General features: G+C 41.2%; 1 protein-coding gene across 1 annotated transcript in view; it reads right to left on the bottom strand.

The window, feature by feature from the left end:
- Positions 1–6,464: 6,464 nt before the first annotated feature.
- LOC103665521 (DLA class II histocompatibility antigen, DR-1 beta chain) overlaps positions 6,465–12,114 on the bottom strand; it is an 11,839-nt gene continuing 6,189 nt past the window's right edge. The window contains exons 2-6 of the mRNA XM_008693472.2: positions 11,825–12,094; positions 8,438–8,719; positions 7,584–7,694; positions 7,096–7,119; positions 6,465–6,801 (exon numbers count right to left, since the gene is read on the bottom strand). Of these exons, the coding sequence (XP_008691694.2) occupies positions 6,788–6,801; positions 7,096–7,119; positions 7,584–7,694; positions 8,438–8,719; positions 11,825–12,094 (701 nt within the window). The 3' untranslated portion in view covers positions 6,465–6,787. The remainder of the gene's footprint in view (positions 6,802–7,095; positions 7,120–7,583; positions 7,695–8,437; positions 8,720–11,824; positions 12,095–12,114) is intronic.

Below are 12,114 nucleotides of genomic sequence, written 5' to 3'. Positions count from 1 at the left end.
TTTCTTTGTCAGTCTTCCCAGAAGTTTGTCAATTCCATCAATCTTTTCAAAGAACAACCTTTACGTGTCATTGATTTTTTCTATTGTTTTCTTTTCCCAGTTTTGTTCATTTCTGCTCTTATATGTACTAGTTGTTCTCTTCAGCCTGCGTTAGCTGATTTTGCTGCTACTTTTTCTACATTATTGAGGTGGGAACATAGATTATTGATATGGGGTCTTTTCTCTTCTTTAATGTATGCATGTAATACCATGTATTTTTCTAATTACTGCTTCAATTGTGTGTCACAAATTTAGATATATTTTTCAAAATGTAGTGTTCTATTTTCCCTTTCATTTGGTTCAATGTGGTTTGTATTATCCTTAAGACATCCTTTCTGACCCAGATCTAAGTTGTTCAGTTTCTAAGGGTTAGGCATCATGCTGGTTATCTTTCTATTATTGATTTTTTTTTTTAAATAGGCTCCACACCCAGTGTAGAGCTCAACATGGGGCTTGAACTCAAAACCCTGATATCAAGACCTGAGCTGAGATCAGGAGTCTGGCACTTAACTAACTGAGCTACCCAGGTTCCTCTATGTTGTTGATTTGTAGTTTAATTCCATTGTATCCAAAGAACACAATCTGTACAATTTCAGTTCTTTAGCATTTGATGAAGTTCCTATATGGCCCATGAAACCATCTATCTTCACAGAGATTCCATGGACACTCGAAAAGAATGTGTGTTCTCTTTTTATTTGGTGGAATAGTCTGTAAGTGTCAATTAGATCATGTTGGTTGATGGTGCTACGTTCTATAGTCTTGCTGAATTTCTGTCTAGTGGTTTCATTAATTGGTCAGAGAAAATGATCAAAGACTTCAAGTATATCTGTGTATTTGTACACAGACATTTCTTCTTTCAGTTTTATCAGTTTTCGTTTCACCTACTTTGCAACTCTGTTGTTTGGTACATACAGATTTAGGATTGCTATGTCTTCTTGGAAGATTATCATTGTGATTATTATATATAGTCTCTCTGTGTCTCTGGCCATATTCTTTGATCTGAATCCTACTTTAACTCATATAGCTATCTCTACTTTTGTTGTTGTTGTTGTTAATTGTTTCTTGGCTTATCTTTCTCCATTCTATTTCAGCCTTCCCATATTGTTGAATTTGAAGTGAGCTTGTTATAGGCAGCACACAGTTGGGTCAATTTTTTCCAATCTGATGTCTGTTAATTGATGATTTTAGATCATTTATATTTAATGCAATTATTATTATGTGAGGGCTTTTGATGACCATCTTACCATTTGTTTTGAGTTTACACAGCTTCTTGAATCTTTAGGTGCATGTCTTTTGTCAGATTTTAGAATATTCAGTCAAGTTTCCCTCAAAAAGTTTTTCAGTATCACCCATTTTTCATCTCCTTCTGGAGCTTGAATAACACAAATATTTTATCTTTAGTTGTAGTCCCACAGATTCTTCATCATGAAGTAATAATAATACATACTCTGAACAAATTTACAAAAATTAATTTGTATGTAGTGGATAAATTACTCAAAATGTGCAATTTACCAAAGCTCACAAATGATTTATAAAATAAAAAGAGTTTCATATCTAATAAATAAGTGCATTATGCAAAATTTTTCCATGACAAAACCCCAAGTTTAGCTCTCCAGTAAATTCTTAAAAATATTTAAGAAAGAAGCCACCCTAATCTCCATAAAATTCCAAAAAAGTAAAAAGAAAGAAAACATTGGCAAATACTTTCTATGAGACCAGTTTAAGCTTTATTGGAAAACCTGACAAGGACACTGTATCCAAAAGAAATATACAGACTCATCATTCTTATAAGGACAGATGCCAAATTCTTAAGAAAAAATTATCAAATCAAATCCAGTAGTATGCAGAAAGCACAATACATCACGGTAAGTGGAATTTACTCCAGGACTGCAAGGTTCTTTTAACATCTACAAATTAAGGAAAGCAATTTATCATACTAAGTTAAAGAAGGAGACAAGAAATACGACCATCTTGATAGAATCATAAAATATCATTTGACAGAATTCAGCACCTGTATTTAATTTTTCTATATCTAGATTTTTAAAATTCTATTAAAAGGGAATTTTCATGATCTAAGAAAGAATAGCTACCTTACTACACATATCAGACTCATTTTACCACCCCCAACTTCCCCCCTTTGGCAGTCACCCATCTGTTCTCTGTTTCTGTGAGCTTGGCTTTTTGTATTTTGGTTTTTGGTTTTTCTTTTTGTGGTTCAACATGTAGGTGAGATCACTGTAATTTGCCATTCTCTGTGTGACATATTTCACTTAGCAAAATGTCCTTAAGGTCTATTGGTGTTGTCACAAATGGCAAAACTTCATTCTTTCTTATGGCTGAATAATATTTGTTGATGTATGTACACCATATTTGCTTTATCCATTCATCTCTTGATGGACACTTAGGTTGTTTCCATATCTTCACTATTGTAAATAATGCTGCAATTAATATGGGGATGCCAGTATCTTTTCAAGTTAGTGTTTTAATTTTCGTTGATTAAATACCCAGAATTGGAATTGCTAGATCTTACGATACATCTATTTTTAATCTTCTTGAGGAATTTTCACACTATTTTCCATAGGGGATGCACCAATTCACATTCCCAACAATAATGCACAAGGGTTCATTCTGTCATGTCTCTACCAACAACCCTCATTATTTCTTGTCTTTTTGATAATAGCCATTCTAACAAGTGTAAAGTGACATGTCCTTGTGGATTTGATTTGCTTTTTCTTGATGATTAGTGATACTGAGCATCGTTGCATTCACTGGTATGAATGCTTTGGGGAAATGTGTATTCAGATCCTCTGCCCATTTTTTATATTTGATTGGGGGTTTTTTGCTATTAAGTCGAATGAGTTCTTTATGTATTTAAGATATTAACCCCTCACCAGATATACGATTTGCAAATATTTTCTCCCGTTTTGTAGGTTGCATTTTCATTTTGTTGATGGCTTCCTTTGCTGTGCAAAAGCTTTTTAGTTTGATGCAGTTGGAGTTTTCCTTTTTACTTTTATGGCCTTTGCCTTTGGTATCCAATCCAAAAAATCATCACCAAAATGGATGTCAAGGAGCTGACTGCCTTTGTTTCCTTCCAGGAGTTGTATGATTTCTGGTCTTACATTATGTCTTTAATCCATTTTGGGTTTATTTTTGCATATATAGTGAGATAATGATGCATTTTCACTTATTTGCATGTTGCAGTCCAGCTTCCCAACACCATTTATTGAAGAGACTATTCATTCCCCATTGCATATGTTTGAAATACTCTATTGTAAACTAAGCTTCAACTGTTCAGAATCTCATTCTGGACTCTGCTCTACTGGTGTATTTAACCAATAATGAATCAATTCCAAAAATAGTGCCTATCAAAATTGTTATATAACACGTTTCAGAATCTTATCAAACTTAATATTCGTTAATGTCTTTGTTTAAAATTTTTCTGGAAAATATATTTTTCCTTAGAAAATTAAGTATCAGCACACTAACTTCTAAGAACAAACAAATAATCCTCTTGCTTAGTTGCCTTTTTAAATTGTAATTGGGTTTATAGCTGCGATTTAATACCGTGTATTTAAAAAAAAAAAACAACCTCAAAACCTTGATGATGTTGTCCCTCAACAATCTATCATCCTTCATGAGGAAATAATTAAAACTACTAACACTAATAGTACCAGATACTGTAGGTTCCTACATGAAATTCTTCTCCTCTACCTCATCTAACATTTCTTTCTTTCTAAAGAAGATTACTTGCTCCCATCTTTCCAATGTGTGAGGTGAGGCAGGTCCAGCCGAAAGCATGAAGCATGGTTTGTCTGAGACTGCTGCTGCATCCCGTGGTCCTCCCAGTGTGTGGGGAAGTAGGTCTCCTGGGAACATTTGAAAATGTTTAGTTCTCTCTTATAAAAGCATATGAGGAGAAACAATTCCCTTTTCCTGCCTTTGGAAATTATGAAAGAAAATGAAACCTAAAGCTGTTGCAGGCATCCTACTACCATTCCAGGAACAGTGACATGTGGTGTATGATAAAGAGATGAGATACAAAGTCCCAGGGTCATTGGTGACACTATTTGTCTGCTGAATTGACCAGCTCTGGAGATGAGCTACCCCGGGTCTATCTGCTATGTGAGACAAGGCGTTAAAGAAAAATAAAGCAAATTAGATTAGTTTTTCTCTACTAGCCACAGAATATTCCTACCACGCATTTTAATTCTACATTATAATGTGACTCCTGAGATCCAAGATGAATGAGACAACTTACTTCTTCATCTTAGACAAGACAATGAAAGTAAAGTTGCAACCCTAGGATCAAACAGGATTTGATTAAACCATATAAATATTGAATACATAAATGTTAGCTTATTAAATCCCCACAGGATGATAACCTGTTTCACATAAATAATGCATGATAAAACTGAAATATACATAGGGGCGCCTGGGTGGCTCAGTCGTTGAGCGTCTGCCTTCGGCTCAGGGCGTGATCCCAGCGTTCTGGGATCGCGGCCCACATCGGGCTCCTCTGCTGGGAGCCTGCTTCTTCCTCTCCCACTCCCCCTGCTTGTGTTCCCTCTTTCGCTGGCTGTCTCTGTCTCTGTCAAATAAATAAATAAAAATCTTATTTAAAAAAAAACTAAAATATACATAAAATAAACTTTGAATTGGCTTGATAATTATAGCTGTCTCTGATAGTGGAGAAATTGTGTTGAAATCACTATTGCCTTGAAATGAACTTCTGAATCGATTGTCTACTCTTTAGATTTGATTTACATTTCAAAATGACTCCTCAGGCAGAACATGATAGCAGCACTCATCATCTCCTTAACCAGTTTAGGTGCATGTAATTGAAGTCTATGGAATTATGAACTACATACTGATTTACAATTACAGTTCCACAGTGTTCTATCAAAGGGCCCAAAACATTTGGTTTACATCTAGTTTATTTCCTACCATATACTTGTTGCATTTGTTTCATCATTACAGTTTGGTTTTAGTTTTTATGTATTGTCTTTCTAAACTTTTTATTTAAAGTTTTATTACATAAAATATTTGAAGTTTCCTCAAATTAAAACTATTAAAGGAGAATTATTCAGAAAAGTCCAGCTTTCATCTCTGCACCCTTTAACCTCTTCACTCCTTTTGCTCAAGGCAACCATTTTTAAAAACCTTCTATTTTCATAAATAGAGAAGTATGTAAATTAGGTGATAGATAATGACAGATACATAATATAGATAAAATTAGCTGATATAGCTATATATTCCTATTCTCTTCCTCTATCTCATTAAACAAAATGTTGTGTGCTGTACAAACTCTCCTATACCTGTACAAATGCCTTTGGAGGATTATTCTATAGCAGGATGTTATTTTTCCTTCCAGCTGCATAGTATTTCACTGTTTGTATCCATATCAGAGGATTCATAAATTCTCCTTTGTTTTCCAGCATTGTCTCTGATCTGCTAAGACAATTATCCACGCAGGATGTTCCTGTAGACAGTAAGTTTGCACACTATCTGGAAGGGTCAGAAATGCATCTTTTCCCCCTAGAGTCCTGGCTCTGATGGTCAGAGACTTAGTTATGGGGAAGGCTGCATCCCAGGCCAAGGTGTCAGCATGCCACTGAGTTTATCTGAGAGACAGAAAAAGATGGACGAGAGCTAGAGTCCACCATTAGTATAATGAAAGGGGTTTACTCAGGTTTAGATTCCTATAAAAAATCAGGGAAAGGGGCACCTGGCTGGCTCAGTCAGTGGAACATTTAACTCCTGATCTCAGGGTTATGAATTCATGCCCCACATTGGGTGTGGAGCCTACTTAAAAACTAAAAATAAATAAAAATATAAAAATAAAATAAAAATTCAGGGAGAGGGACACCTGGGTGCCTCAGTCAGTTAAGCATCTGCCTTCAGCTCACGTCATGATCCCAGAGCCTGGGAATGAGCCTTACATGGGGCTCCCTGCTTAGCAGAGAGTCTGTTTCTCCCTCTTCTCTGTTCTCTCTCTCTCATAAGTAAACAAAATAAAATCTTTTTTAAAAATCAGGGACGAAGAGACAAAAAAATGGGATTATAAAAATTCTGAGGACATCATATCCTTATAAGTTACTTGCGTTACATTGCAGGAATATGTTTTTGTTCCCTTTCCTTATCCCATGGTGCAAGGGGACTTGTGTGTTCGTGTTTGAGAACATACCAGTGGAGGACACCACCATCATGTGGGTCATTAGGGGCTTCCTCCTAACTTCAGAAAATATGTCTAATTACAGTATGCATAAAGCCCAAAAATAAACAGAGAATGAAGCAAGGATACTCTCCATGTCCATATCTATGCAAAATTCTAGAATACAAATCAAAACTATTTTTTATTGTGATCCTATCATCCCTTTGTCTCTCTTTTTACACTTCTTTTCCCTGAAACTATAGGAAGCAGATGATTTTCACTCCATGTTTATTTGAAGAAAGCTTATAAAGACACACGGGCAGAAGGCGAGTTCCCAAGAAGGGAGGCAGTAAGGGCTGCACAGAAGGAACCGGGAGAGAATGTAGATGAGGTCCTACAGTCACACTGGGGCTTCCAGGTCAAGGACACGGCGGAGGGAGCCACGGGGAGGACAGCTTCTGCAGGGTCACTGACACCAGGGCCAGCCAGATCCTGAGAAAAAACTGTATTTGTGGAAGAATAAGAGCTGGAAGACTTTCACTCTGTGAAGAAGCTGGAGAGGAAGGTTCTTCCTGGAGTGCCACCGTCTCCACGTCAGCTCAGGAGTCCTGCGGAGACAGAGCAGAGTGTTGTTTCCAGACCCACCTCTCCAAGCAGCCGCTCCTCCCTCTCTCAGGACCTCGAGTGAAAGCACTGCAGTAAGAAGAACATATTCTTAGGTCTCCTGGAAACAAAGCTATTCTATACCATGGGCTTTTAACTAAGTAGAGAAAGGAAGCTTCAGTGTAAACTGCCTGATCACAAGTCGGATCCAAAGTCTTTCCCATTATTTCTGTCTTTCACCTTCACCACCTGTTCCAGGAAAACCAAATCTATCTCTAAAGAGGATGAAAGAGTATTACCTGTTGGCTGAAGTCCAGAGTGCCCTGGGAAAGAGAAGGGAAGATACATATTTAGCAGATACGGAAGTAAATCTGTCCCCACAACAAGGTCCCAGCCCCAGAGCCGCCTCCTTAGAGTTCTGTAACAGCACAACCCATGTCTCACGATGCCAGGGTGGAGCAGGAAGTGAGAGGTGTGACCCAAGAAGTTTCTTTCACATAAGTCCAGTAATTTCATTAGCTTTACTGGCTCTTCCTGCATTTGGCCCAGGATCTCAACCCAAGATCTCCATGCTTGTTAACCTCGTTCTTATCTCTACAGGCCATAATCTCTTATGCTGTAACACAGTAACCATGTGATTTCTGGATTCCTAGGAAATCTGATGTCAAATTGGGAAAGAAAGGCTTTCTACAGGGCCACTGGTACACAGAGAGCTTATTTGATCCAAGCTGTATTTCTCCCCCACAGGAGGTCTCTGGGGAGTCTCAGCTACCAACAGGTGCCTTACCCTTCTGATTCCTGAAGTAGAGGAACAGCCCCACCACCAGGAAGAGCAGACCCAGAACAAAGCCTCCGATTCCACTCAGCATCTTGCTCTGTGCAGAGTCAGACCGTGCCCCTGAGGGAAGAAGTCATTTTAATGATTTTTACTCCAGATTCAACTTCTCTGTTGGAGACTCAGGGATTGAGAACTTTGAGAATGAGGAAGGAAGTCTTCCCTAAAGAAGCAGAATAATTGGCAATTTCTGGAGAAGAAATTTAAAATCACTTTGCATAGATACAAAGTTTAGGCACTGAACTTTTTAAATATCACAGCTCTGACAAATCTGCTACTTCAACATGGATGGATGAGGATCCTGGGACCACATGAAGTTCAAGTAGCTCATGCAGGATGACAGAGCAAATAGAAGGAATCCAAGATTAGATTCTCCTCAAGTCAGGAAGGTCCCTACAATGTCCAGGATGTGCCTCTTCTAAGCTCACAATGAGCAACTCAGAGCCACAGTGCCCGACGCACAAGGCCAGCCTGAGGCAGGGGACTGGTGCCCTGGTCAAGGCAGAGCCATGACCTATGAGCCATGGAAGGTCTCTAAACGTGGACAACCTCTTTTCTGTCTGCCAGGCACAACTGCCTCTCCAAGGAATGCAGGATCTGTAGAAATGATTGCAGGATATCTCTAAACTATCAGAGGATTTCTATCACAGGATATCACCCGGCTACCCCGAATGACTCATGCTGAAGAGAAGAGAACATGGGGCAGATGAAAACATGGTGTCAGGAGAGAGAACCCTGACACTCAGGAAGAAGCAAAGTCCCCTGCTTGGTGCGGGAGGAACTGAGGAGGTCAGAGAGCTTCTCACTCCATTCCACGGTGACAGGGTTCATCAAACTTGGGTGCTCCACTTGGCAGGTGTAGACCTCTCCACTCTGAGGAACTGTCTCCAGCATCACCAGGGTCTGGAAGGTCCAGTCACCATTTTGGATCAGGCCTGTGGACACGACCCCAGCCTCCTCTTCCTGGCCATTCCGGAACCACCTGACTTCAATGTGGCCTGGATAGAAACCATTCACAGAGCAGACCAGGAGGTTGTGGTGCTGCAGGGGCCGGGTCTTCGTAGGATACACAGTGACTGTAGGCTCCGCTAGAAGAGAAGTGGTAGAGGGACTCAGTGAGGAAGACAGAGTCAGTCTCCCTGGTTGGCTGCCTGGCTGCCTCCAGGCTCTGGTCCCAGGCTGAGTCTCAAGCAGGCTTCCCCCGAAGCTGGTCACGTGGCCCAACAGAGCCAGTATCATGAGTCATGAATTTAATCCCAAATGTATGGATCCATTAGATTTGAGAGATGTTGGGGAAATTGGTGGGGTTTATTTTTCATTATGTGAAGCAGTTATTCCTGGTTGAATTGAAGTGTTTACAAGGTTTGCAAGGCATATAGTGTCTTAATTAAAAGCATGATTTCTGGCGTAGCCTGAATGGGTTCAAATCCAGATTCTGCTACTTTACTGATTCAACCTGGGTGAATTTTTACATTCCTCTGTGCCCCAGCTTTCTGACCTATCAAGGGGGTTAGTGATACTGACTTAGCTCTTAGAGTTATGTGAAGATTAGTGCACCGAAGTATGTAAAACAGTAACTGGAATTTAGCCTTCAATATATGTTAGCTACTTATTATCCTTGTTTTGTTGGGGAGGAAATATGACTCAAAGCAGGGTGGATAAGTTGGGGAACAGCTTGAGGTAGACGGGGAAAGAGAGTATGAAATCCTGGAAATGCTACACTCACACCTCAGAACAACACAGAAAAGGTTCAACCCTGGGAAGCAGGAAGGACAGAGGTGATTCTCTAGCTCTGGGAACTGAGTCCTGGGAACAGCACGGTCCTGAAAGAGAGGGAAAGTAGCAAAGGAACTCATTTATTTAAAAATGTTCTCATAATTGCACTCGGCTGATCAGTCCTTCTTTGCAGTACAAAAATATCTATTACTGGAATGTTATCCTTTTAATAATTGTCTCCCTTTTAAAGCTGACATCTGAGCTCAGGGCAGGGTCTGAGATGCATAGTAGGTATCCTTAGTGCCTGAGACAATCCCTGACACTACAGCCTGAATAAATACAATTTCCATTTTTGCAAAAGGAGAAATATGGGAAAACCTTTTTACAACACCATAAAATTGTAGATTTAATTGATGAGAAACCACTGTTAACAATTCTGTAGTATATTTCATTAAATAAAAATGTTTACATTCCTAGCTGGAAAAGTAATAAACGGAATCAAAATATAAACCTCAAACTAGGGAAAATGCTAAATCAAATGTCAGCAAAGCGTTAAGATTCTTATGTATAGAGCATGCATAAAAATCAGTGAGGAAAACACCAAAACCCTAGAGATAATAGACAGTAGATAATTTTTACAATGATTCGCCAAATCATGTGAAAAAAACGTTCAATAACCTCAGAAATTGGAGTAATAGAAACTAAAAATTAACAAGATAGATTTTCAACTGAGCATTTGGCAGTATTGAAAAAAAGGTCTAGCAAAGGGGAATGTGAGATGAATTGTTACAACTATATAAAGAAATCATATGCAACTCCTTAAATACTTTCATCATTTTAAAAATAGCAGTATTGATATATTTTGTAACAAACATATAATTAAACAATATCATTTCAAAATCATTTCACGTATTTAAGAATACACACACTAAGAAACAAAGCAAGGTGGCATTAGGTTCTTGGTTTTGGCTTAGGTGGTGATCTTGGGGTCCTGAGATGGAGCTGCCCCCTCTCCCAACCCCCTCCTTCAGGCTTCGTTCAGCAGAGAGTCCCCTTCAGATTCTCCCCTTCCCTCTCCCTCTGCCCCTCCCTCTGCCTGTGGTCTCTCTCTCTCTCTCTCTTTCTCTCTCTCTCTGTCTCTCTAAAATAAAAAAATAAATCTTAAACATTTTTCAAAAAAAGAAAGAAAGAAAACAAGAAGTTGAAACCTAAAAGCAGCCTCGGAAAGATCAGAGGGGCCTCAGAGGTCCCCCAACCCATCAAAAATTAGTTGACACTTTTTCTCAAAGAAATGTTGCCACACACAGACATAGGCACACTTCCTTCAGGGGGTTCAGAATTAAGAAGAGTGAGTGCCAAGAACAGAGGGTGACTGGTCTCCTCACATTCTCCCCAATCTTTTAATCCTCCCCTCCCCCAAACGTTCACCCCAACCAGGACGCCCTCCACCTCCCTCCCCAGGTCTCCAACCACCTGCCTAGTGTTCCCTCCACCTGGAGCTCCTGAGCCCCCCTCCCCTCTCCCTCAGGGGCCACCAAGGATGCCAGATGTCCCCTCCTGTGTCCTCCCCCCACACCCACCCTCCCAACCCATCCCCCACATCCAGGCCCACAGCCCAGCTCACACTCATTCTCTGTCCCCTCCCTTCACAGTGCACCCCTCCCACGCTCCCCACAGTCCCCCACAGACACACCACACTGTCCCCATTGTCACACATGGACACACTACACTGTCCCCATATTCACACACAGACACACCACACTGTCCCCATAGTCACACACGGACACACTACACTGTCCCCATAGTCACACACAGACACACTACACTCTCCACAGTCACATACGGACACAACCACACAATCACAACCATACATTCCCCACAATCACACAGACAGACCACACTGTCCCCCCAGTCACACACAAACACACCACATTGTCCCCACAGTCACACACAGACACACTACAGTGTCCCCACAGTCACACCAGACACACCACAGTGTCCCCACAGTCACACCAGACATACCACGGTGTCCCCACAATCACACACAGTCCCACTACACTGTCCCCATAGTCACACAGACACACCACAGTGTCCCCACAGTTACACACAGACCCACTACAGTCTCCAGTCACACAGGGACACAATTACACAGTCACAACCACACATTCCCCACAGTCACACAGACTGACCACACTGTCCCCACAGTCACACACAGACCCACTACACTGTCCCCACAGTCACACACAGACACACTGCACTCTCCAGTCACACAGGGACACAACCGCACATTCCCCACAGTCACACAGACAGACCACACTGTCCCTGACGTCGCACACTCACAGGCATCCTTGTAACTTGTGCTTGCTCAAGACCCTGTATGTTCACTCCGGACGAGTCTGTCTCTCACACACACACACACACACACACACACACACACACACACGCCCTCCCCCAATCCCCGCCCCTGCCGCGCTCACCTTGTCGCTGCACCAGGAAGCTGTCCGACACCCCGTAGTTGTGTCTGCAGTACCTGTCCACCGCGGCCCGCTTCTGCTCCACGAGGTCCTTCTGCTGGTTGAAGTACTCAGCGATGGGCCGCCCCAGCTCCGTCACCGCCCGGAACTCCCCCACGTCGCTGTCGAAGCGCACGAACTCCTCCCGGTTATAGATGTATCTGTCCAGGTACCGCACCCGCTCCGTGCCGTTGGTGAAATGACACTCGGACTTCCCCAGGAACGAGAAATGTGCTGTGGGGACAGAGGCGAGG

The sequence above is a fragment of the Ursus maritimus genome, unplaced genomic scaffold (assembly GCF_017311325.1).
Source record: "Ursus maritimus isolate PB19 unplaced genomic scaffold, ASM1731132v1 scaffold_30, whole genome shotgun sequence".
NCBI classification, from domain to species: domain Eukaryota; kingdom Metazoa; phylum Chordata; class Mammalia; order Carnivora; family Ursidae; genus Ursus; species Ursus maritimus.
Note: the sequence above shows the minus strand (reverse complement) of the source record. Positions and strands in the feature narration are given on the sequence as shown.